At 39.7% G+C, this 26,391-nt stretch overlaps 1 protein-coding gene across 9 annotated transcripts in view; it reads right to left on the bottom strand.

The window, feature by feature from the left end:
- The window catches only part of LOC135489952 (zinc finger MIZ domain-containing protein 1-like), a 178,093-nt gene that overhangs the window by 88,695 nt on the left and 63,007 nt on the right, over positions 1-26,391 (bottom strand). For all 9 annotated transcript variants that reach the window (XM_064775617.1, XM_064775633.1, XM_064775623.1 and 6 more), the window contains one exon: positions 19,447-19,560. In XM_064775617.1, the coding sequence (XP_064631687.1) occupies positions 19,447-19,560 (114 nt within the window). The remainder of the gene's footprint in view (positions 1-19,446; positions 19,561-26,391) is intronic.

Below are 26,391 nucleotides of genomic sequence, written 5' to 3'. Positions count from 1 at the left end.
TCTCGATGGACGCATATCAAGGTTTGAAAATTAAACAATTAGAGACAAAAACACGTTCAGAGTTATTAAATCAGTTATTGAAAGGCTGAATCATCCGAAATGAAACGAATTAAATGTCTTTATGTGGACGCTCATCAACAGCCTCGTTCCTTGGTACGCTAATGAGAGATGATGAACTGTAACAACAAAGTAATAAGCCACCTAGGGCCAGGCTAAAATCATTGACAGCAATCGTCTGCTGTCACTTCTCGCTGCCTGGAACACATCCAAAGTCAATTGAATAAAATTGAACCATGTCCACAAGGTCGATACATGGCCCCTGGGGTGATGCCAAATTGACGTTTCAGGTCCGAGGGAGTTACGATGACACACGGAAACGTCACCAGATGGCCCTCTTGTAATGGCTTAGTCAGATGATATCGCTGGTGACAGTTGACAGAATGGCGTTATTGGGGGATTGGCAAACAAGTGAGCAGTGACTCTTCGCTTGGCTAACTGATTCTATCATTCTTTTTGGTTGGAGTTGCTTTGCGCACTAAGTTTCCTGAATAGATTACCAATTTTTCAGATCACTTTTGACCAAGAACAGCAGAAATACGAGCTTTGTTAATATAAACCAGCAAAAGAGGGTGTCAGCCATAACCATGACATGGAATACGACCTCATTATCTAAGCCTTATGCACAGGTCTGACATGGGATTTAAAATATTAATGTGTGGATAAATGTAGTTTGATACTCAGTTCAGTTGAATTGAAGTTGTCATTAGACGAGTTTAATTCACTCAAAGTGGAAGTCGTAAATGATACGCAACCTCTGTATTAACTCCAACTATACTCCTCCTAAAGTTTTCTCAAAAGGCTCAACCAATCCATAAATTACAATTTGAGCCAACTCCACAGCGCTGTTGCCTTGATCAAAGAAGACCCTGGGAATTCATTAACCCAGTCGTCAAGTTTCTTGCAGCTAATTTTTCAGCAGGAGTAAATGTGGAGAATTTCGTTGCAAAGGCTCTTTTCATTTGTCGAGTTTCCGGGGAAATAAAAAGAAGACTTGACACTTCTCATGTTTTCCGATACAACCACATTTGGAGCATCAGTTGCAAGAGTGGCATTTAGAACTGGGTGCACACAGAGCTAAATATCTCCATTATCATGTTGCAGAGGTCTTTAAAATCTTAATAGGTAACAAACGTTTTATTTTGTTGACATCAGTAGCATTATGTTGTCTAAGAAGACACAATGGAACAAAATGAAACATAAGTTTTTCTATAAAGAATTCTGAATACCTCTCCGCCACGATACCAAATACATTCTTCACCTCTGTACTTCTGGCATAACAGGCATTTGTAGTCGAAGCACCAACAACTCCCTATGCCAACCCTGCCATCGAGTGACCCTCCCTCTCCACATCTAACAACTTACAGATGGCCGCACCACCGCCCATTCACACCATCCCTCACTACCCTCCCTAGTCAAACCTTGCCATTGAGTCACCCAACCACCCCATGTCTCACAGATGGCTGCACACCACCTCAGAGTCACACCATCCCTCACTACCCTCCCCAGTCAAACCTTGCCATCGAGTCACCCATGTCTCACAGATGGCCGCACTACCGCTCACAGTCAAGTGAAACAAGACGCAATGTGATAAATCCCACATAAAAACACCGCACTGAAAAATCAATGGTTCCTGGCTCGCTCTCTAGCAAGCCTGTCCGATCTTGGCAAACTGATGAAGTCTCCTGTTCGCCCGATCAATACGCTGATCTTTTTCTGCTAAATTAACTTAAAACACAATATCTTGTTTCCCAGAGCAGAGGCCATGAGACAGTGGTGACATCTGAAGGATTGGGTTGATGTAATCATCATGTCATTTCTTCAGGTTTCATATGCCTCCCAGAGTTATCACTTAAGCCTACATATTTGCTTGACCTCAAAATTCAGGTTGGTTCTTCTGAAATTTAAACTTTGAACTGATCCCAAGAAAATAAGATATTTCTCTTCTTTTCGAATTAGAAATTTTCTGAATTAGCTTTTACATACAGCCAAAAATAGTGTGTCAGAAGCTTGTCCATTTGCATCTCATTTTGATTGAGTGACCTAGCCACCAAAGGACACCAGTAAAGTAAAGAAACACATGGCATTCTGATCAAGATGCAAAGACTTTGGGCACCTAGACCTCACCGTCATTTAAGACAGTGCTATTACTGATGTGCTTACAAACAGATCAGAAGAAAATCCTCTTGATATCACAAATCTACCGTTAAGACACTAGTTGTGACACCTACTGAGAAGACAGCACACCAAAGCTAATATTGACGACATCCCTGTAACATCATATGAAAGTCTCCAATAACGCAGTACAATTAATCTCCACAAGGAAACATGGTCTCTGGAGATTTGGAAGGGAATTATCGATCCTCAACATGGCTATACCACATTTCTATCGAGCGCTGATTCTGGGAATGGACAGTCCTCTAATGGATCCAATATTGACCCGTCTAATCAAACGCAGGTCTAAACAGACTGAATCTACTAAGTTGCGATATTTCAAATACAAAACTAATATACATGTAGACATGTCTTTCTGGGTAAATAACATAGAATCAGTTTTTATGGCCGGAACATTTGCCCACTAGAAGCCAGATCAAGGTGTTGGACATGATTTTCAGCTCATTTCCACACCCAGGCAATTGGGTTTTCCGGGTGTGGGTGGAATCATTTACAACCTCAATTGATAGTCTATTGGCAATTTTTCATGTCAATCTCTGCTAATCTTTGGTTTTGCGGGTGTAGGTGGCGTTATTTACATCCTCGATTGGAAGTGTTATTTAGAATAGTTCCCTCTTTCAATCTTTTCCACATCAAGGTAATTGGGTTTTCCAGGTACGGGTGGGATTTTTTTCACCCTCAATTGATAGCATCGATTATTGGTGATCTTTCATGTAAGCCTCTTTTAGTTTGCTTCAAATCAATGAAGCATCTTTTTTTACCAAAAGCAAATAACATTTAAATTTTATTCCATGTTAATATCGTGATGCCATTTTTCCCAAATATCAAGGGACAAATTAGCTAACTTGCACCTCGATCAGGTTAATGATGCTAACCTTTTACAAGGGTTACCAGATATGAGAGATGGACCCTTTGAATAACCTCCAAAAACAGTGATAAGCGCCTTTGAAATGTTCTCTTAACTAAATGTTTACTCAATAAAGTGAAAATTCGTTCAAAACCATCAAATTTCTAAGAAGACACTCTTAAGACAATTTGGAATTAATCACTTTAACTTTGAATAAACAACCCACTTCCTTATCACATTTCCCTATAATGAATCCAACTTTCACCTTAACTGCCTCATCAAACAAGTCAACATCTACTTAGAGGCTGCACGATTGATGGAATACCCATAGTAATCCACCAAGGAGGGCTGGTGCAAAGTTAATGGAATGCTATCACTCCTTTCGCCTGCTAACATCAATAATAGAGACAGATGAACTGATAGCAGAACTTGACAGATGCATACTGACATCTGGTGACAAATTCTGAAACTAAGGGACCTCGGCACAGCTAGCGAGGCTAACGCAAGATACCGGTACATCATTACCACAGTTGAATACCGTCAAACAAATCCGGACCAAATGACGTATGTAAATGAAAAAGAGGCTTTAACATGGAAGATGAATGGGTTTGCCTTTAATGATCGGATTCCCGATGAAAACAACACTTTTCGATACCACAGAGGATGATAGGTGGCACTGGGTAATTAGGCAGGGGAATCTTATCATTGGAATGAAATCCTAAGAGATTCACTCTAAACTTGATTAGTTTGTGAAGGTTTCCATTGAAAAGAATATTTCATTGAGTGCGATAAGTGCAATCCTTGACTTGTTGGCAAGTTGAATGGACTCTTTTGCCTTATTGTACTTGGAAACAGAACGGGCCGAGTAATTCATCTTTAAAACCCTGACACCTGACATCTAAAAGACATTCAAGAGATTAAATGCAAATAAGACAAAATAACATTAGAGTGAGAAAACAACTCAAATAACAACGACAAGCTGACAATCAACATCTTGCAAACCATGATCGCAAAAAACACCACCTTCCATCCGAAAGAAGCAATCAGCACATGACCCTTGCCATTAACCGCCACGGTACAAACATTGCTGTGACCGGGACCTTTGTCTCGCGGCAGCCGACGTCCAAATATCACATTAGTTAATTCAATTAATCGATAGAGGTAATGTCATTGGCAGGATCAAAGAAAAGGCGCAGGTTTTTCTTGTGTGTTTCCTTGCAGGGGACTGGTCAGTTGATATCATGTTACGATGGACGGCGGGTCACACTGAGATAATTAGCTAAGGAGGGTGACTTTATGCAACAAAGAAGGAGTCTGGCAATGTACTTTTCGAGTCTTTATCTTGTATTTGACTAGTACAGTACAGTGGATCCATTTAAAATGTTTTTTCTTGAGCATTTCCCCGCAGGGGACTGGTCAGTTGGCATCATATGTTACGACAGAGAGTGGGTTGCTGCAAGATACAAATTAGCCAATAGGGTGACATTTGCTAACAAATAACGAGGAAAGAGTTCTTGGTTTCCAATTTTGTGCCTATGCACTTTTCAGAGGGAATAAACCACTTGGAACCTCAGGAGTTTGTCATCACTCTAATTGGTATGAGGTACAGTATATACAGTTGACTTCCTAGTATCTTTTCAAAGAAAGGTGATTTACTAAGTGTGCAGAAGAACCCTAAGTTATCCTGAAGAAAATTGACCCTTGAGACAAACTGCCAGAACTAATCAACCACACTCCAGACTGTGCTGTCTGGACAAGAAAATTATTGTTGTTTACACTTGTCCATACTCCAGACATTGACAGTGCTCAAGAAATCACAAATATGGTCGGTATTCTGCCAATATCAACATGACAGCAGACAAGCGTCATTTGTATAGACGGAGGGGAATTCAGTAAATCAGAATCAGGCATGTATATATGATATAATGCATCAGTAATACAATTGTCGGGTTCAGATCCCAGGCAAATAGCCGTAGTGACTTTCTCCACTGATGATCAATCCATTATCTTGTGGTCTTGCCACACAATGGTCAGCAGACAGTGCCCGAGGGTCATCAAGAAATCTATACCATACCTATGTTATTGTAATGAATTTCTGATGTTGCTTTGGTTCAGTCTTGTCAGTTGAGGAATGTTCTTAGATTTCGTGAACATTTTGATATTATGGTGTAGTGGTAATGAATGGCTATGGGACTCCTAATCCGGTTGCCGTGAGTTCAAATCAATCTATTTTGCCACACGATGGATAGACAGTGCGACACCGTCCGAGGGTTATCAAGAAATCTATACTGGTGTAACATAACAATGATATCATGATAAATTTGCGATGTTGCTTTGGTTCGGTCACGCCTGTTAGCAATGACTCATATATTTAGAGCAAAGAAATTATTTCCCATGTTTGGGTTGTGAAGTTGGTAGAAAGCAGGCCTCAAAACCGGGTGGCAGCCATTTTAGATTTTGGTGTCCATCTTTGCCCCAAAGCTTATTTGAGGGGAAGGTCTCAGGTCCGCAAAAAACCCAGAGAATCTTGTTTTTTCCTTGGCTTACAACGTAGCCCTGTCTACTGAAACAACTTTACAAGCGTAAATGAAGCCTGGTGTCTCCATCACAGATATGATAGACATGGTACCAACAAGTACAAATCTGTCACCAGCAGTTTCTGTAATAAACTGCTGCTCTTACGAATTGCCGAAGTTCAGATTATGTTTCTCATCTTGAAACAAAGTCCATGAAATACTCTACTAGAAAAGCTTTTTGATTACTTGGCTTTGTTCAGCATCGAGTGGAAACCATATAATACACCATTTGCAAAACCTTTTTTTTTGCTGATTAACATTGAAACATCGCTAATAAAACCACCACAACGCCACATTAAATCTCCCTGATTTGACGGTGTTGAGTGGTAATCTAGGCATACATAGTTACTAGCCAGCAGCTTTAAGTGGTAATATCTCTACCACTGTCAAAGTCATAACAGACCAGCACAGTAAATAAAGTCATTAATTAAAAGCCGCAATTACAAATCATCCTTAATTTCAGCTGATGTAAATTAATCTCTCGCACATTACACCGGCTTGTTACGCTTGCTGTCATAATGGAGACCGTAATGCATTTCCTCTGCTAGAGTCGCGCATTGATCGCATGAATATTATGAAAATCGTTCTTGTTGATGCAAGTCTTGTGTTTAAAAAATCTCCCCGCATGAATAGCACTTTTTAAATCAAGAAGGCAATTACATTATCAACGCAAAATACAAATGGTGAGCTTGCAAAATTAATGAATCGCGGTGAGGAGAATGCTACACCATAGTGACTCCATTTGTATGAATATCTCAGCAGCATAACAGAGTATAGAACACTTCCTGGAAATGGTATTGATCTGTGGCTCGGCTCTGTGAAGTGTAATCATACACATGTAAGATATCAATCTGTAGGACCTCTGTCGCAGTCAGATGGCAGCCAGGATGTTGCGATCTGTTAGACCTCTGTTGCAGTGAGATGGCAGATGAGGATGAAGTAAAGAGTAGTCAGGATGTTGCAATCTGTTAGACATTTTGCAATCAGATGGCAGGCAGTATGTTGCAACCTGTCGGACCTCCACCGTTGGATAGAGGACCAAACCAACTGCAGCAAGATGGTAAACCAAACCACATGACCTCAATCTCAGCCTGATCTGCTTTGGAAAGCAGATCAAGATTTATCATCTACTAGACCTCCGGCATCTTCTACCAATGAGAATATCTGCCAATAAAATTGCAGATCCGAGACCCTCAGGTATCAGATGTTCTTTTACTTGCACTAGACAGAAGTATAGACTTTTGCAAGTGAAGTAGTCCAGTTATCACAAGTTTACAAGGCTGAGAAAACTGCGGGGGCCATGATAGAAATATTTATGCCCTCTTTTTCTCCATCTATTTGCAGCACTTCATACCTACACTACCAATGCCCAAGCTAAACAATCACCTTCACCACAGCTGAACTCATCTGACATTTGATAGTCTATTTGTTCCTCTTGTATCTCTTGGCTATAGTAATATGAGTGGCATACCACGCAATATCAACATCTGAGCAAGTAATCACACTTGTAATAAGCCTTGGGCAATCGTCATTTAACCACAAACTTTACAACCAAAGCTGCCTATGTGTATAGCAGTATATTTGTGGAGCACGTCAAAGTCCCTTCAAGGTTTAAGGCTCTCAGTGCATATCATAGCTCCTACACACACCCACTGTGTCATCATTAAACCTATCAACTGAATCAAACAAATTTTGGTGAGAATTAACTTTTCAATATTGAAAGAAGCCCATTGGTCTTCCATTAAAACTTGCCGAAAGGTGTTCTGAATGCTAAGTCTAGTTTGAGTAAGATTGGTAAGTTGGGAGGTCTACCATGTTCCAATGACTGCAAACGGAAAAGTCACTTGGCAAGAAAAAGTTATTTTTTTCCAACTCTCCAGAATCTGAATGATACAGAAAATCTCAATACATTGACATCTGCATATTGGACACACTGATATAGAATGAGCACCAACTGAGCAGCTATACTACCGAAAAGTTCCAAAAAATATATAACTAATGTAGGTGCAATTGCCAAAGGAGAAATAAGTTGAAGTCTTGCTGATTATTTTGCACCGGATTGTGAGCCTGAATGTCACCCGTAAACAAATCAATGGACCAGAAAAACCTGAGGGAGAAAGATGATGTGGCCGATTGCATTTACAAACCACATTATCCAGTGATGACCCAATGTCCGCTGAGCCAAGCATTTTTTGTTTGTAGTTGTTTGGGGTTCGGGTAATCTGTTCTGGTGTCTGTTAGGTGGTCGTGGTCAATATCGTTGCCGGTAGATGCATCAATGAAGAAAGGAGTACTCAGGACAGCCTTTTTTTCTAAATCAATTAGGTAAGTTGGTCAGTTCTTGGTTTCTCATGTTTCATAGAACATAAACAAATAAGACTTCTCTAACAAAATAAGGTTTCAGTGATAAATCTTAGCAGTTTTGAGTGGGGTACTTCAACAGTGGAAGACCTTCTAAAGACATTATGTAGATGCACTTGGCAAATCAAATTGACAATTCAGCCCTTTTCTTTGAAATCTACCCAAAAGGCAATAATGGGTTCTCTTGAACAGTCTCATCCCACATCATGTATGTATCCTTTCCGCTACTGTATCAGATTGAGACCAGGACAAACTGTCTGGTTAGACAGTCAGACTGACTTGGATGGCATCATTATTGACCGAGTATCTACTCAATGGGATTCTGTAGGCAATTGCCTATGTCGTTGATTTGTTCATGATGACTGAATCTGACTTGACCCAGGAGTTGTTAGGATGCCATGTGGTGGGTACATTTTCATGCTGATAAAGATGTAAAAGGGAAACTATAGGCAGGACTGCTAGCAGTTCCAATTAGCGGTCTCCAGGTGACTAATCATATGCACAGCAGACAACTTGGTCTGGTATGACTTGAAAAGCATATTTGTTGTACAGTCAATAAGAATAAGAATAATAATTTGTATAAGAATATGTACATAAGATCACGTTAATTGTGTATTAGTTGCAAGTAAGAGTGGAATCAGCATATAAAGGAGACGAACAGAGAGAAGAACTGTCATCATCCCCAGAGATTTACCTTAGCTACGACATATTGTGATCTTAGTCGATAAGTATGATCCTGAAATATCACAACTGTTCAACAAAGCCATACTTCAGACTGCCAGGGATGCTTGCTGATGTGAACGAGGGAGGTGAAGGACAGGCAGCTGATCTGAGCTGAACTATCACTATTACTGTAAGATTAGTCGTTTTGGATCAATAGTACCAACTGAAGAATCTACCTTTCGTTATGGAAGTACCCATTACCCTTTGTAGCTATAGAACCAACTATCTGGTACCAGTTTTACATCAATGGTAATACCATTGCTACCACTTTGTTGCTGTAGTACCCATTACCCATTACCCTTTGTTACTTTGGTACTCCACTTAGCTGCTATGGTGCCCATTATCATTTGTTGCTAGAGTACCCAAGAGTTGGCTTTTATGCCAATGCACCTGTTACACTTAGTGGCTAACGTACCCATCCCCCTTTCTTATTAACAACCATTTGACACTAATGTGGCCGGTACTGTGTGACCTCTGACATCCAACCATCCATCAGCTATTTAGTACTATGCATCCATGTTATAATTCTCACTACTCTTCCTAAAAAAACCATTACCCTTTATTGCAACAATACCCATTACCATTTGCCACTATCGTACCCACCATTTGGTACTATGCGATCTCTGACAACCACCCCATCCATCAGTTTATCCCACTGTTTATCATTGTGGTACCGCACATAGCCTCTCCAATATCCAATAGATATTTTCCTTACCACAGTTGCAGCTCCGAAAATCAATAATCAACAGAATGAGCTGTTGGGCTATTTGCTATCACCCGGAAGGTCACACGGGGTTGGTTTGTTTATCACTTTATATGCAGGTCAGTGCCACAAATGGAGATTTCCATGATAGAATGACCGAAGATTAAAAATCCATGCCACCATTTGGGCTAATGAATTTGCCATTGCTTCAAGCAGACGGGTCAGGTTGTGTTGTTCAATAGTTGGGCACTGGTAATGGTCTTTTTGAGATTTATGTAGAGACAATTTCATGGGTGGACCCAGGAACCACAGAAGGGGAGAACGCCCCCTTTTTTCAAATGCGAGCATGAAGAAATGCTCCCAGCCACCAGACCTTACTTCTGTTTCCCTATCTCTCCACGTCTTTGCCAGAACTTGTGACTTTTTTTTAACTTTCACAACCTTGTTTATCTGCAGAACAACGAACGCATAAACTATGACACGATAATATTTTCAACCGCAAGGAAATAGCTCACGTCACCAGACATCTCACACTGTATGTTTCCCTGGCTCTCCACATCTTCATGACTTTTTCAAATTTCCTTTAGAATATCCCATACAATTCTTTTGCATACATGTAACAACTCACCAACTATAAATGACTGACCACATGATAAAATCTTTAACCAACCGAGGCAACTCATTAGTGTTAGGAAATCGCCCTAGCCACCAGACATCTCATTCTGTTTCCCTGTCCCTCTCCACATCTCATGATCTTTGCCATTAACTCCAGGACCGATCGAGCCAATACCCAATCATCGTCATCTTCACCTGCCTATAGGAACAAGTGACCGACCACGTCCGGTAAATAGCCGTGTTTATTGTCTCGACATGAGATTGACCACATAAGTTGGCTGTGGTCAAACAGGGGAGAAGTGAATATAAAGTATCAGATTACCATACAGTAACCTAGCATTATTCGCAGCAATTTTATTTTGTGGTTTTGCAAAATTGCAATTACAGCATAAATTTTGATTTCAACCGTTAATACATCTCGGCTAACTAATTACATCAGTCAGCCTATGCCATTACGACGTCATGAGTCAACAAAACAGAAGTTAAGAATTCATCAGTTTTGACTGTTTACAAAAAGTTGACATTCTCAAATTCTGATTCAGACAGCTAACCTTTTAATGGTTAAATCCCCTTCGACATATCCACTTTCTCATCTCATAATCTCATAATTTCACTCACAGAACAAAATGCCTTTTGAAGATTTACCGATAAGAGTCAGCAGGATATTTGAAAAGTAAAGGTTTCGATGATATCAAACAAAGCTGGAGTCATTGCCTCAACAAGAGAACCAGGAAATGAGATGTATTTTTATGCCACCATTTCATTGAAATGCGAGATTCTAAATGTCAATCTGCCATGACATTCAAATCATGAGGTAAAATACTGTAAACGCCCAAAGTTTGGTTCCACTTCCTCTCCAGGAGTATCACCTTTTAAAACAAACTGAGTGACTCACGGTGCGGTGATCTAACCCCAACTGCTGACCAGAGTTATTCGACTTTTTTATAGGATATTCCTTTTACAACTTCCTATTGCCAGTGCAGCAATCACGGGAATCTGGTAATAGGTGTCATCAAGAGAAGGAGTAAATGACGGCAATATTCGTGTTATTCACGGGAACTTTTGCTTTTTACAAATTGGAGGTTGTCTTTGAAATTACAGATGGAAGACTGCTCCCAAGACTGTTTTGCAAGTGAAGCAATCACAATAATTACTCTTTTGGGCAGAATTTCCATTTTGTCAATCTTCTCAGCATAACTGTTGTAGAGTCGAGGAGGGGAGGGGGGGGGGGGGAAGGACATGGGTCAGGCAAGTATTGGCCCTAGGTGTCTCGTCAGAGGTGACAGTCTCCACCAACATTGTGATAACAATTTTACCACCAAAATTTTCAGAGGTTTCTAGAAGCATTGTTATTCAGAGTGGAAATGGGTTTTTCGGGATCCCACTGCTAAAAACCTCTATCAGGATTCAGGATATCCACTTTTCTCAATGAGACAGTTGAACATCCATATACATCCTCCCTCCCACCATTAAGTGCCAACACCAATCAGCCTATAAATTTGTACACTAAAAACTAATGTTTTGTGGAGATCACTACTTTACCTGAAAAAAGTGAACTCGTCAACAAACTTACTCGTGTGTGCTACAACGGCTGGTGTTGTACAGCACAATCAAAATGCACGTCAGCCGAACCAGAATCAAGTGAATGGTACTTAATGAAGGGAGCTCCCTGGAGGACAGGGTTGAATGTGCACTGTATAACTCGGATGAAAACCCGAGAAAGACTTCAATCATCTTGGATCAATATCGTCAGCGCGACGGGACTCGTCTGCCTTCCCAGGATTCCATTTCAGATAATCTCCCATATTTGTCTATTTGGGTTTTTAATCACGCTAAGTAGTCGTATTCATGTTAGTCACCATCCCTGATTAGTTGAGATGGACTTGCCTTTTCAAAGCACCAGCTTGATGAATTATTTGATTTTGGGGGGTTTCAATCACACCGATAGATTTTCGAAGTTAAACATTCTGGCAACAATGTAATTAACAAAGTAAAGCACTGCTGGAATTTAATGAGACTAACCTGTTTTTTTCAATGTTAATGCTTGAGGTATCATTTCATTTTGGGGGCTTTGATAACATTGGTGGGAAGCATGCTGGCACAGTGGAAGACTGTTCAATTTGTCAACAGAAAAATCATATCAGATCCTCATTTTGAATTCTTGTAAAAACTGCCAAACATTTTCAATGTTCTATCAGTAACACTTGAGCCTTGTTTTGAATTCTGGTACCCAACCATCAAACTTTTATTTCACATTCTCACAGTACCTCATGTCACATCTCGATACAATCTATTCCCCATCTTCCAGATTTTTTTCAAGCTGTTCCTCGCCGGTGATTCATACAGAATTCTAAACAGCCAGGACAAAGAGATGTTCCATTTTTTCTGCAAGGCAATTAAGGATGCGGGAGGAAGACAAAATGACTCCTTGGGCAATCGATATGAAGTGACCGTTGTTCTTTTCTTCTCGGAGGGATGAGCGTAGGTAAGAGTGATTCTGGTGGCATAAAAACGATTGTCTCGTCTTGTCATGGTAGCGGTTTGTATCTGCAAGTTGTCTGAGGTACTTAAGCCTATTTGTTTCTCTCCGCCCATACAAGTAAATGACGGGCTGGCTGAGATGGCCAAATATGACTCCTATTCCTGAGCACTAATATCTGCAACTATTTGTAATACTCCCAGAGAGTGGAGAGGATACACCTTAAATCATGAATGTACAGGTTAATAGCTAAAGGTAATGATGTGAAGTGCTTTGAGCAACTGGAATCAGTTGGGTTGGTGCCAAATAAGTCTCATAATTCTTCGTCTTGCTATTGTGACTGATGGTCTGGTCAGATAGAAAGTGCCACATTTCAGTCAAAAGCAGCAGTTTTGGTAAACTGAATGCACAGATCCAGTATTGATCATTTTCAATAAACAAATCAATGGATTTTTGTATTCAAGCCCTACATATTCATCTCACTTTTTTCACAGCAAAGCATTATATCACAAATCAATCTTGCCTCCCTCGTCTCTCATGGTCAGCCAGGCTCATTACGACCGTGCCCATGATCTCCCCAGAGGAGCGCATTAACCACTATACAGACATCCCCTTGTCAATACTCAATTAGGTTGTAGCAGTGCGAGATGATCCGGGGATGCGCGCCGAGATGGATTCTGTGGTGAAAGGATCCGCACGTTGTTTATGGCAATGATTGTCTTGGTCAATATTGTTTGGTCATCGAACAACAGCGATGTCACATCTTATCATCTCTTCGATTATATTGTCAAAAAAATAAAGTTGTGGCATACAGTGGTATATGTTTTGTAGTTGCATCCTCGTTTAACCAGAGGTATTAACTACACTCATTTGACTTCCTTTTTTGTAAAAGGCCAAAAGCTAACTGATTTGTGATTTCGTAATAATGACCACAATTCAATGTTACCATCCTTCACAAACAACGGTGTGGTTTTACGAATTCACAGCATGTAGAATCAATCACAGCTGAAGAAGATGACTAATATCAAGTGTTTAATTCTACTGTAATTCATCACAATTCATACAATTATTGCCATAAATTATCACCAGGTTTATTGGAAACCGCAATGAACAACAGAGGCCAAACAGATGAAATTTTCAGAGCAGTTATCATCATCATATAAAGCGGTGACACGGGCCAACAAACTTTGGTGGCAGAGCCTGTATCAAAAGCCTATGCCCTTCGTTAGTTATTCGAAATTTAGAATTGAATTTGAAATCTGATTTGTGGGATCAGGTATGAATTCAGCAATTGCGGCTGATTTCTTCGTGCAGAAAATGGACAACATTACAGTGGTCATAGGGTGCTCAGTCAGGTTTAATGTGCAGTATCGGTGGAAGAAGGGTGTCAGCTATATTTTGTTTCATTCTGAGAACACACAATTTCTCCCCGGTCAATATCGTACCCCCTGGTTAGATTGTCAAAATCAACCATTATAAACTTCATTTGGCCTCATGTCAACAAACCAACCTAGTTAACATCGTGAGACAATCTCTCCTGGCAGTGAAGCTGAAGCGGTTGTGTGCAACATGAATAATTACGTTCATCAATAAATTTGTCCAAGTGCAACCATAATTTTGATGAAGAATCTATAAGTAAAATGCTGTTAACTTCCTCCCGGCTCACAAGAAGGCAGATTTATTACACTTGAAAGATTCATTACGGGCTGTTGGATGCACAATGCTGCCTCCCACAAGGCAACAATACTACTGGAATTTTGAACTTACTAGAATATTCAGTCACTTTTAATGAGCCATTTTTGTTTATGCATATACAATCCCTGCCCTATTTGGATCTGGGAGGTGGGCTTGCAGTTAAAAAATGTCATACGTCAAGAACTCCTAAACGGAACTGTTTCATTTATCCCGCTCCTTCTCACAACTTACAATGAGATTAAGGATAGTGTTGCAATAACCGAGCAAATGTCCTCAGAATCCTCTCTCACTTCCCATGAAAACAGATTTATGACACTTTTCACGAGATTTGTTCAGCGCTGTTGAATTTACTGTTTTGACCCTTGAGTTAACGCTGCACTTGAAGCAGATGATAAAACGGACGTAATGCTCTGAAAAAGTTTGCAGGAGGCATTTGAGGAAAATACTCTCATAAGACATCCGGATCTGGGATGATTTAATAGTTGCTTAAAAGCTGATGTTGTCTTCTCCGTGTTACCCACATGTATCATTCACTGCCGCATTACAACTATAGGCGGCCTCACCTGTATGTATTACCTTTTGTGAGATATAATTTACTGTTTCTTGAATGTGTATTTAACGTATTTATGGTAGCAGTGATGGGGGACATTATTACAAGATGCATCACGCCATAGAGTGGATTGATCATAATTCCGGAAGAATTCATCGACTAAATGAACCCCCTGCTGTCAACAGTGCGGGAGCAGGATCAATATATTTTCAATTAATGTCCGAGGGGAACGGCCTTCTCTAAAGTGTGTATGTTCTAGCAACGAGATAAAGGTTGTATGGAATCATATGAAACTTGGGTTGTATCGATTTATATGTGCGATTGTAACCACACAGATTAAGTGACAGACCCGACTCAGGATGAGACCATACTGTAGAGCCAATAGGGGATTGCTGAAAATAAATTCATAATTTAAATAAATCCTAACAAAATTAACACACCTTAATCAAAATTTTGATGATTTTATTATAACTGACAAATGCAGTCCTTAAGAGAGGTGTCCTGATTACAGGGGTCAAACTGAATGAAAACGACCCATTCCAGAACAAAATTTACTGTCTTTAGAGGGTATGTCCTGCTACAGAGGTATCCTCTAAGTGAATGTCCAGTGTTTCGAGGACACCATTCAGTTGTCCTATCAGTGTTCTTATAAGACTGAGTCCCAGTGAACTATGACACAGTAGTTTGATATTGATCCATTATAATCATGGCTGAAAGGATTAATCTGTCATGTCTGTCTGGGGACAGGTTCAACTGTCTGGCAGTGCATTGCGGACTTTCAGCATCTTGACATGCATGTGATGAGAAGGTTCTTTGTGGAAGGGGGTGACAGATTTTTTCAGGATGACAGGATGGATGAAGAATGACTGTCCTGATTTTTTATGACAACCCTTATTTTAGTGCTATGAGGACATCCCAGATGACAGTCTTGTTGAGACATGAACCTAGGGACATCCAATATAATCCCAGGCATTCAGATGAGGCCAAAAAAGTTAGGGTTATCAGCAATCAAGACCTTACTCTTTTGGCTTATGCCAACGAGATCAGTGCGAGTCCTACATGGCAACCCCTGATGAAAGTCTTCTCAGGACGAGACCTCAGTCACGTAAAGCCATAGCAGGATGTGATCATCCATACTGCCTCCATATCATTGCCTTTTCATATCAAGTGTTCCTATCATTGGTCTGTATGTGAGCGACTGGTTACATTTAATTATATTAAGAGAGTTATACATGGGAGTCAAATAGCTTTTATCTAGATGGGAAATCAAATTAGCTCAGGGTAGAGAGCCGAGTTGGTGGCTAATATCACTGAATACGTGGTGTGGATGCTTCATATCTATGGTCTGCTGACCAGCTTTAGCACCGCCGTCGACTGTAAATTTTAGTACCTCACCAAGCAATTATGTCATAACTGCCAAACACCAGTGATTCATTACTCGTAGACTTGATTCGTTTCGAATGCACCAGGCAAACAAGTGATTATTGTCACTTGCGATGCAACCATGACAACAGGACAATTGTGCTTGTAATGCGGCCGCCGATTGGTTAAATCACAATCATTGTCATGTTGTCGTCTTTCTGCATCGCAGGTTGCAGCGAATAACATTTCTTGTTTGAACAACGCTTAAGTTCCCACAATGACCACCAAGCTCGAAATCATAACATTTATGGCTGACTTACCAGCTTTACTATTACCATATGTGTTTGGTTAAGGTGGTCAGAGTGGTCCAAACTGGTCATGGTCCGAAGTGGCCGTGGTTCAAAATGGTTGTGTATGGTCTAAAATTATCATTGTCTACATTGTTTGTTGACCGAAGTTCTCCTTTGAATGCCAATTTGAAAGGCACAGTACCCACCCTCAGTGTCAACATTCTGGACGGTGTTACCAACAACAGAGTTGACTGCCATGATGATCTATGAGAGTTATCAGGAGCACCTGTCTGAGCAATTAAGATGGGCCATCAGCTATACAGGATGCAAACAGCCATTGATCGCTGGAAAAAGTATTAAAGCCATTCCGTAAACATTCAATATCGTGAAAATAGCAGTTTAAATGAAGACAGATTCATTATGCTCTATACTAAGGATAGTGCAGGCGATCACAATCAAAATGGTTTGTTGTGTCAAGCAACTCTCTCAGTTGAATGAAATAGATGGATGGTGATGTTTAGGATCAACTCTGAGCAATGCAGGAGCCAGAAGAAATGTTCACCATGTCCACTCGTAATTTATCTTCCCCAAGATTACACCACCCCAATATCAGTAGGTTGTCCAATAGCGTTTCTAATGTATGAGTCAAATGTAATGCAGGAGGAAACCAGAGTCCTGGAGCAGACCTACTCTGCTGAAGGAAATGCCCATTGTAAGCTATGGCATTCGCATTAGGGTTCTACGGCACAATTCTGACAACCATTTCGATGTCCATTTGCCTCTTATCTTCCCCAACAGCACATTGCCCCCACAATCAGTTGCTGGTTCTATAAGGTTTCTAATGTGCGAGCGTAATGATAGTCATCCCATTCACATTATCAACTTGATCATCTTCCTGTCTCCGCTGCCAACAACAAGATTGCATGAGTAATAAAATTACTGGGAATGCTCTTTGTGTACTAGGATTGCTCGATTCGCTATCGTAATGCAGGGACCGACCAAACCATCAAAACGGTAAGTCATCAACATTTGAAATGATGTAAACTACATAAACTTCATCTGATCGGACTTTAGTCAAATCAAAGCAGAGGTTTCCATTTACAGTTTAAGGTAATATTAGTTTCTTAAGGTAAGTTTGTGAATCCAGGTATAGTATCACCTCAATGGTCATCAAGGCCTGTCAACAAAATAACCTTTTCTGAACATGGCCATCTATTCCGAGATTGACTGCCGGCGTTGACCTTTTTCAAGACAATATTCTCCGTCTAGTATATCAGCCCGAAGTCACCACAGAGAAGATGGAAACCGGGCTTAAATTAATCATTACAATTTATTGGAAAAGAGATGAGACTTTCGTTGCCCTTAATGCCGCAATTTGCTTGTGGCGATTGGAGATTTGATGGCAACGTTACTTAGCTGTAGTTTATGGTGTCGTGGTTGTTTACTGCTACTGGGCGTTCTTTATCTTCATAAATATCATGAGACTGGCTTATCCGGGGCATTATGCGATGAACCAGGAGATTCAGGACTTCACCATAAAGAATGTAGGCAGAAACAAATTGCATAAAATTTGCGGAATTAGCTGTTTTATGTCACATACATGAGTTGGCAATGATAAGAAGACAGCAAGTTGTCAGTACAGTCCTGTTTAAGAGCAATTTCCCTTGATAAGCATTACCTCAGCTAAAACACTTCAATCATTTTGTAACTGGTGAGTCCTACAGGCAATTTCTTGAAACTCTCCTTCAAGTAAGAGTGTAACTCCTCACTTCAAAGTACACATCACACTAGCAGTAATCAATTTGATGAAAATTTAGACACAGAACAAAGCAGAATTTTACTTATCAAGTGTGTTTCCCCAAAGAAGAATTGGGTGCATTTTTTATAGCTAAAAGCAAAACAAAAATTGTCCCAAATCTGGAGCATCTTCTCCCACATTCTCCAGCACAATTAACAGCCAATTTATTTCTTCCTGTTACTTCAAAGCATACACTACACAAATCAATTTCAGAAGGAAGGACTGTTTTGGCAAAAAATCATGTCGGTGTATTCTACCACTTAAGTGATATCAATTGGATGTGCCTGGGACTGCTATGGCTGTAGAATCTGAAAAGGAGGAGGACTTATGGCCCAGGCAATGGCCGAGCAGACTTCACCTTGTTGCACTAAATGCCTGACACTATGGCCAAATAGGCACCTTTGTCAACAGTAAACTTCACTGATATGGTCAAAAATGTCCAACATTTTCTGCTGACTAAAGCCATTTTTCTCAAAATGTGATGAAACTGTTCACTTGTATTTCAAACCTGTATCAACCCTAACCATGAATAGCATCCCAAAGTCGCCATCCTATATGACTTGGCAGTGGTTTAACAATCAATAGCATATGCAGTTCATGTTAGCCCACAAAGCTAGCTGTCATCTTGAACAACTTGAGTGAAGCAATTTGACCATATTTGAATTAGATTCTCATAAGTAGCAGGGTAGCCAGAAGAGATTGTATATGGCCTGTGAGGAGGTTCTACACCAACCAGAGAATGGTACTTGGTAGGAGCTTTTCTATGGATTCTCATCTCACAAAGGGGAAGTGCTGCGATTCAAGACGTGCAGGATACAAGGCAATCCTGAAATGAACTGGGTGGATCCTGGAATCTCGAGAAAATGGTGCTATTTTTTACAATTTTACAAATTTATTGAGTACATTTCAAATAATATTTTGAAAAAAAGGCTTCGCCCTGGTGTGCTTCTCTTGATTGATCTGTACCTATGCTATTCAAGATCAACATACCTTTCATGGACCTCATTCAGGAGAGAGGGCAGGTCACCTTGTATTGAGGGCACCACAGGTTCAAAGTGACCTATTATGTTGAGAAGGGCAACTGTTCTCCAACAGTTTAGGTCTTGAAGCTTATATCAAAATGAGATATTTTCTATTAAGGATTCGGCTGGTTCTTCAGGAGGTCCAGATGGAAAGACAATGCTACCCCACAAATTGAGGTCAAAAGTAACTTACTGTAAGGCAGCCGATCAGTCCCTGTTCAAACGGTCGTTGAAATGCCCTCGCATCGGAGCACCACTCTAATAGCTCCCTTGCCGCATTCTGGAAGCCACTGGGTGAAGAGAGGCCCTGCAAAGACAACAGACAAAACTGTTAGAGTTCTAAGCCACATTAATTTTTTTTCCAAATAAGAAGATGGTGTATGTCGTTTCTCATATGGAGCCCATTTTCAACATTTTAAAATTGCTTCTTTAAAAGGTTCAATCAAATCATCACCCCTCAAGGGTTAAATACAATCATTATCCCCCAAGGGTTAAATAGAATATAAAATCAATATCCTGAAATCACTGAACACCTATGGCAACTTAAAACATGATACACTTTTCATTTTTATCCCATCCAATTCATCCATAGGGCATATTGTATTGAGTACATTTCATATTCATAGAGTTGACAATTAGTTTCTTTCAAACAATATAAAGGAATGCAAAGTATAATCAATAAGTGGAGATAGATGTTATGATATTTGCATTGCTCAATCAATTCATTGGAAAACAATTAAAACATAAACAACACCCTAGGCAATTTCAATCAGAAAAATGATATTAGTTTCATGTAAAAGATTGTTGATCATGTAAGTTTCTGTATCAAGACCATAATAATTAAATTGCTTGTTTAACAGGTAATTTTTCACCACATGCTATGTATTACAATAGGTTATTAGTGATTTATGCACTACGACCACCATATTGTTATCAGAAATGTCGATCTAGGAAAGGTTGATGACAAGATGATTATGAAATGCAACGCAACTTACAATACAGACTTCTTTTGCCTCAAGTGACAGCAATATATGCAAAATCAACAATTGATGGACCGGTTATCAATAGTCTCTTTACTTTTATCTTCTGAGGTTGTACCTTTTTGGGCAAATATTGCAACAGATATTGTATCCATTCAGTGACGCACCTTACATGTATCCCTATATTGGTCGTACCAAGACCGGCCTTTACAGATAGTCTTTATTAATTTCATGGTCGTACCCATTCTTGCACCAGGTGTAGCACTTGAAGGCAAACATGAAGCAGGCCTTTCCAAGGAAGGTTACTGCTGACCAGTACAGTCCTCAATGAACAAGCTGAATCAGCGATTAATACATCAACATGTTTCATTTCATGATATCTATGTTAATGTAGTATTTGCATCAGCTGTCTTTTATCAAACAAATCACTTGATTCAGAGAAACAAAAACACCTGTCAGGATTGCCAGGGTAAAAAAATGCTGCATCAGCATTGACAGTAAAACCAAAATCATACCAAGGCTTTACAGCGAATGAATGCCTAACGATACAAACAATAATTATGGAATAATGCATTTTAATTACTAGAATGTCTGACTGAATACTATCAATCGTAAATTCTCACTATTTCTCCATTTGTTACGCTGGAAATTGAGCAGTCTTTTTATTCCAAATGTTATTTCACTCGAAAGTAGACTTAAAATCAAGTAGATCTATAGCAGAGTAGTGTAGCTAATCCCAAAATGTTCAATTCAGTTTGAACCACTTTCCTGGTATCTCAACATCTAATTTCAGATAAGATACATTCATCTAATTGATCAATGCACTATTCAAGATTCGACAACAAAATCTTACAATTTCCTTTTGTTTCATTCAAATCGTTTTTTCCGAATGTTATCTGTCTTGAAAAATGACTTAAATCATGTAGATTTATTGTGGAGTAGTTTAGCTAATCCCAAGACATCTTCAATTCATTTCAGTTTGTTACGCCTTCCTGCCTGAACATGTTTTCATGGAAATTTGCTCTCAATCAAGACAGCTTTTTTTCTACGGGAAATGTGACTGAAATTTATAACGAATTTATCTGAAGACAACTTTCTGGAATCATTATTCTCCAGAGGAAGTTTTTTAACATTTTCATTTGCTCTTCTGTTTGTCTGTATCATTTATATCTCTCTGACCATCTTAATTCAAGGCCATCCTACTAAAGTGCCTCAAAAACAAGAGACTTTTGGAGCAGCAACCTGCAATAATCATCGCACACAACAAATAATTTTGTCAGTGAGGCTCATCGCAGGAGCCTGTGAAAACAATCAGACATCACTACAACCAGTAATAAATCTCACACCCAGCAATGACTATAAACTTTTAATTTTCTTAATTGTTCTTCCTACTTTATAATCATTTCCAAATTCAATACTAGGAATACATGTGTCATCATCTGTCATGTCACTTATTCCCTACACTTTCTGGCGCAGGTGTGTCATGGGCGGGAAAACCTTCGATGATATCATCTCTATACTCATTGAAAGATGAGACATCGTCACAACAAGAAAGGGATGTGTGTCTATTGGAAGAGGGGGACAAGTTATTGTTGGACGTTGGGTCAATTTTCATTTCATTGCTCATGACATGCCAACACAACTGCTGAAGGCAACAGAAAGGAGTGTATATTATCCAAAGAAACGTTGGAAAGAATCACAATGTATTGCTGTATGAAGTGATCTCACACTCAAGACCACAAGTTACAAAATGAAGTGGTCCAGGGACCATGTGCTCACCTCGGGTAATGTAATGCATGCCCATTTGTCTTGGCTCAATGGCACAAGAAAACTTACCGCTACCATCTAAGTATAGCATTTTGGTTATAAAGTTGACTGAATATCAGGGTTATTGAAGAGTGTACATGTCACATGAAAATTGGTTGACATCTGTTCAACAGTTTAGGAGTAATAGGACTTCGTTGGATTTCCAAGATGGCGGCCTGGTGGCCATTTTTCTTCAAGACATGGAATACAATGTCAGTCTGAGTACTGAACCAAGATTTGGGGTGAAAACATCAAAGTCCAGTTGATTGAGAGGGAATATCGTTTTTCGTGATATTTTGAAGAATTACTGCCAAACCAGCATTGATATAAAAATTTCGCTTTAACATCTTTTTTTGAATTTTGAGCTGACAACGGACGCCACGGTATCGTAGAAGCTCCCCAGAGGTGAGGTAATAAAGGTGGGTGTCACCCAAAATAAAGCTTGAACTTGGGTGTAACTGTCCAGCCCATGTGATTCAGAATTATTACTATGGCCTTTCTGATTCTGAGGTTGTGGTGTCTGTTGGACACCTCTAATACAAAGATATCAAGCATTTGTAACCTGGCCTTGGACTTCTTAGGTTTCCTTAATGGGTGACCACCCTTTCACCCCCACTTAGCCGGCAATGTAAAAATTAGACTGGCAAAAAAAGAACCCCATAGTCAGTGCTTACCCACAGGCCTTGGGGCGTCAAATACATGGTTAACAAGACCTGACGTACACTCTTCATCAGAACAGACAAAGCCTGATGGATTGGCGATGTTTCTGCCCAGAACATCATTTAAAAGATGCCGCTCTTAGCCTGCGGCGATTGTTTGGTGTTGTCACTTACACTCAGTGAAGTTGTCTGGATGGATATAGACCCAAAAGCCAGAACTTCGCGATAAGCTCGCAGACATGGGTATATCAGGCAGTCGAAATATCAGAAAGAATTCCAGAATACAGACACCTCCTCAAGCTGTCTCATTTGTGTCTCATTACACCAGCTTTAATTTTAACAAGGTAGGCAATTCAAAAGTGTTGCATGTTCATTCACACGAGTCCGTCTTGTTAAAGCTATCAAAATGTGTTTATCCTATTTCAAACAAATGTTGGGTAATTATATCAAACATGATACAGCAGATATACAGTGGTTAAACGGCCTAGGTAAGGTATAATAGTAAGCCAATAGTGTTAATATTGATCTCGAAAGGCTGTGAAAAATGTCCGAAGTACTATGGATCAATCAATAGTGCAATGACATGCCAGCCAGTGAAGGACCATTAAAAGCGACTAGGCATATGATAAATACTGAAGTTGCTAGTACTCAGCTTTCCTTCAAATCACTGTCATACCAAAATTGTTACGAAATATGTGGACACACAATTACATGTCTTGGAATGCATTTCATTGAATATACTCTAGTTTCAACGACCTAAGACCGTTTTATTACCACAAAATCAAACAAAGGTCATGGACTTGACACTATGACCAAGATATCTGGATGTCTAATTAAAGTGCTTCTACATTGAAGATTAATTGCACAAATTGTGTCTTCTTGGTTGTTTTATGAGTACTTGCAGATTAGATCATCACAATTAGGTTTGTTGTTTTCCCCTTCTTACCATTCTATTTTTGAAGAATCTCAAGGTGACTCCTATATTTTGCCTAAATTGCTTTGTCAATATCCTTTTAACACTAGCAACACAAAGTACATTCAATTTCAGCAACGCCAGAAGATAATAACAACATTTCAATAAGATAAGAACCTCAGCGTGTTTTCAAACACATTTCTCTGAAATGCCTATCATTACGTTAATCATACCGGTGAATTCAAGATGAGATTGACTGATGACAATGTAGCGCCTTGATCTGCAAATTGAGTTGTCCCGAGGTCAAGGTCATACGGGATACATCGACGAAATTAGCATCCGGAAAGGATGATGGATGAGATGTTTGGTATAAATTGTGGAATACCGTCATCAGGGGAAGGAGCTAGGGGTGCGGTATTTGGTATGCGTGGTATAGTTCGACTCTGGGGGATGCGGTGTATCGCTATGAAGATAAGGAACTAGAGAATATGGTGATCGATGGATTGGCTTGTGTTGACAAGTTGTGGGTATCATCGAACATTTCATAAGTGATGTAGGATGTATATGCTCCAGAGGATCACTGAAACACTAGAAGTCATGGCAGTACTGTTTAAATAAGAATAACCTGTTGGCTTTTAAATTGACTTGCAGTTCACTGGTTATCATTTTTGGCCCCCTTCTGCAAAAGATACAGAAAATATTTTCTTTAGTGTAAGTACAGTGTAAAAAGTGTCTGCCTGTTTTCAGACTCCAATTATCCTCACTGAGACTATGTATTTTCCTACTGATATCATATTCATTTATCGAGACCATACTGCAACATGGCTCAGCACGATCAGACCATTTTTTCCATCAATATCAAATAGCATCGCCGCAGGCATCACTAGAACAGGGAAGAGATAATGGAAAGGGGGCTTGGAAAGAAACTCTGGAAGGCATTGGGAGGGAGGGATGCACTTTTCAATATTGGCTTTTTAAACCTTGGTGGAAATAAAAGGTTCTTGTCACTAGAAATAAGACTACTGTTTTGACGGTGACTACACAATTCAGTTCACACAGAAAATGCAATCTCATTTAAAATCCACTCAGTCAAACTTACAGGGCTATACTGTAAACCACGACAATGGCTTGAAATAGAAATTGTCAGGTTTCAATTTAATTTAAATAAAACATGATATCATATCCATGTCTGACCATACCCATTGTGTATAAAACACACAATACGGTTCTCTCATAGATACATCCGCATTTAAAGGCTATATTTGCATGCACAGTCATATTACAGTGATAACACTGTATACCTAAATGAATGACCAGCCTGACCAAACAAAAGACGCACACTATTCCACACAGCCGTCAAATATCATATCCAACTATTGTCAACAGCCACCCTCATACTTCTACTCGATAGGACCTACCTCGCTGAGTGATGAAAAATTAATAACTTCTAGGATGATATCTTCGATGGTGAGCTCTTGGTCCATACTTGTGAGTACTAGTAAGCCAGGGTTTTGATAGAGCACCAGGGCAGTGATAGCATCATAGGAACTGGGCAGGTGGTATTCTAACACTATCAAGATGACCTCATGATTATCACTCCAAATGGGGGAAATGTTGACTTACGAACAGAAACACAATCAAACTACGTAGTTTTCTTTGATGGGATAGGATGGGATGAACAAAATTAATCAATTGGCAGGCCTTGTTTTTTAACACAACGGACATCAGAGACCTCTTGAAAGCAAAACCGACAGTCATGAAACTGAAAGGTCCACTTTACAGTTTGCAACTAAGTGGCCGAAGGGGACTAACTCATCGAATTTAAGGGTTGACCATAGGTACTGCCGTTTTGGCTAGACCTCAAAATCCTGAGGCAATTAAAACTCATTCCAAATGAATTGAATGCTCAATTAAAACCCTGGAGGTTGTTCTCTGGAAAACAAAGAACAGACTCCCGCCCTTGCAATGAGAATTCACTACGTTTTGAAAAAGTTCTAATTGCTTTAGGATTTAAAGATGGCGGTACCTATGGTCAACCCTTACAGGGCATAGTTATTTTTTGTAGGTTCTTACATATCGTTGCATTCAGTTTCAAAATGAAAGTCACGGAGTTCAATTCTAGTCACTTCAGGATACTTTCGATGACACTATCACAGTGAAATATAATAGATTTGGTATATGCTGAGATAAAATTGTCTTAAAGATGAGTGCATTTCTCCAATAACAATATCTTTTCTCCACATGTGACCAATATTATGTCACCACAATAAAATAGGCATAAGCCCAATCAGGTAATGACAGACATTTAACTCCCCACACAAATATAACAGAACCCGATGGTTTCTTCGAAGGGATGGTACATGTAAGCTTCTATGCCCTATTTTGCAATACTCTGACCTTTAGCGCAGTGTCACCAAAAGCGAAAAAATAAACCATAACATAATTGCACAGGATGTAATCTTTCTCGAATATCTCCAGTGGCTTTGTTTGCAAAAAACCTTGCAGATAAGATGGATAATGGGTCTGGCTGGGGGCAATCACCACCAAAGCTACATCCAGGCTAAATATACAGTAATTCTTCAACACTAACGTGTACCTTTCTTTATCTTTCACATGTCAACTTGGAGCAGATTCAGCTGGAGCCGGATGAGCAGGAATGTCATTATCAAATGACTTAACCATCGCATAACTTCATGAGAAGTATGAAAAGATTTTTAGTTACCAGAAAGAAAATGTGGAGTTGTCAACTCGATCAGAAAAAGGGAAAAGATGGTTCTTCA

Source organism: Lineus longissimus, chromosome 1 (assembly GCF_910592395.1).
Source record: "Lineus longissimus chromosome 1, tnLinLong1.2, whole genome shotgun sequence".
NCBI classification, from domain to species: Eukaryota; Metazoa; Nemertea; class Pilidiophora; order Heteronemertea; family Lineidae; genus Lineus; species Lineus longissimus.
The sequence above is the reverse complement of the archived record's forward strand: the minus strand, read 5'-3'. Positions and strand labels throughout refer to the sequence as shown.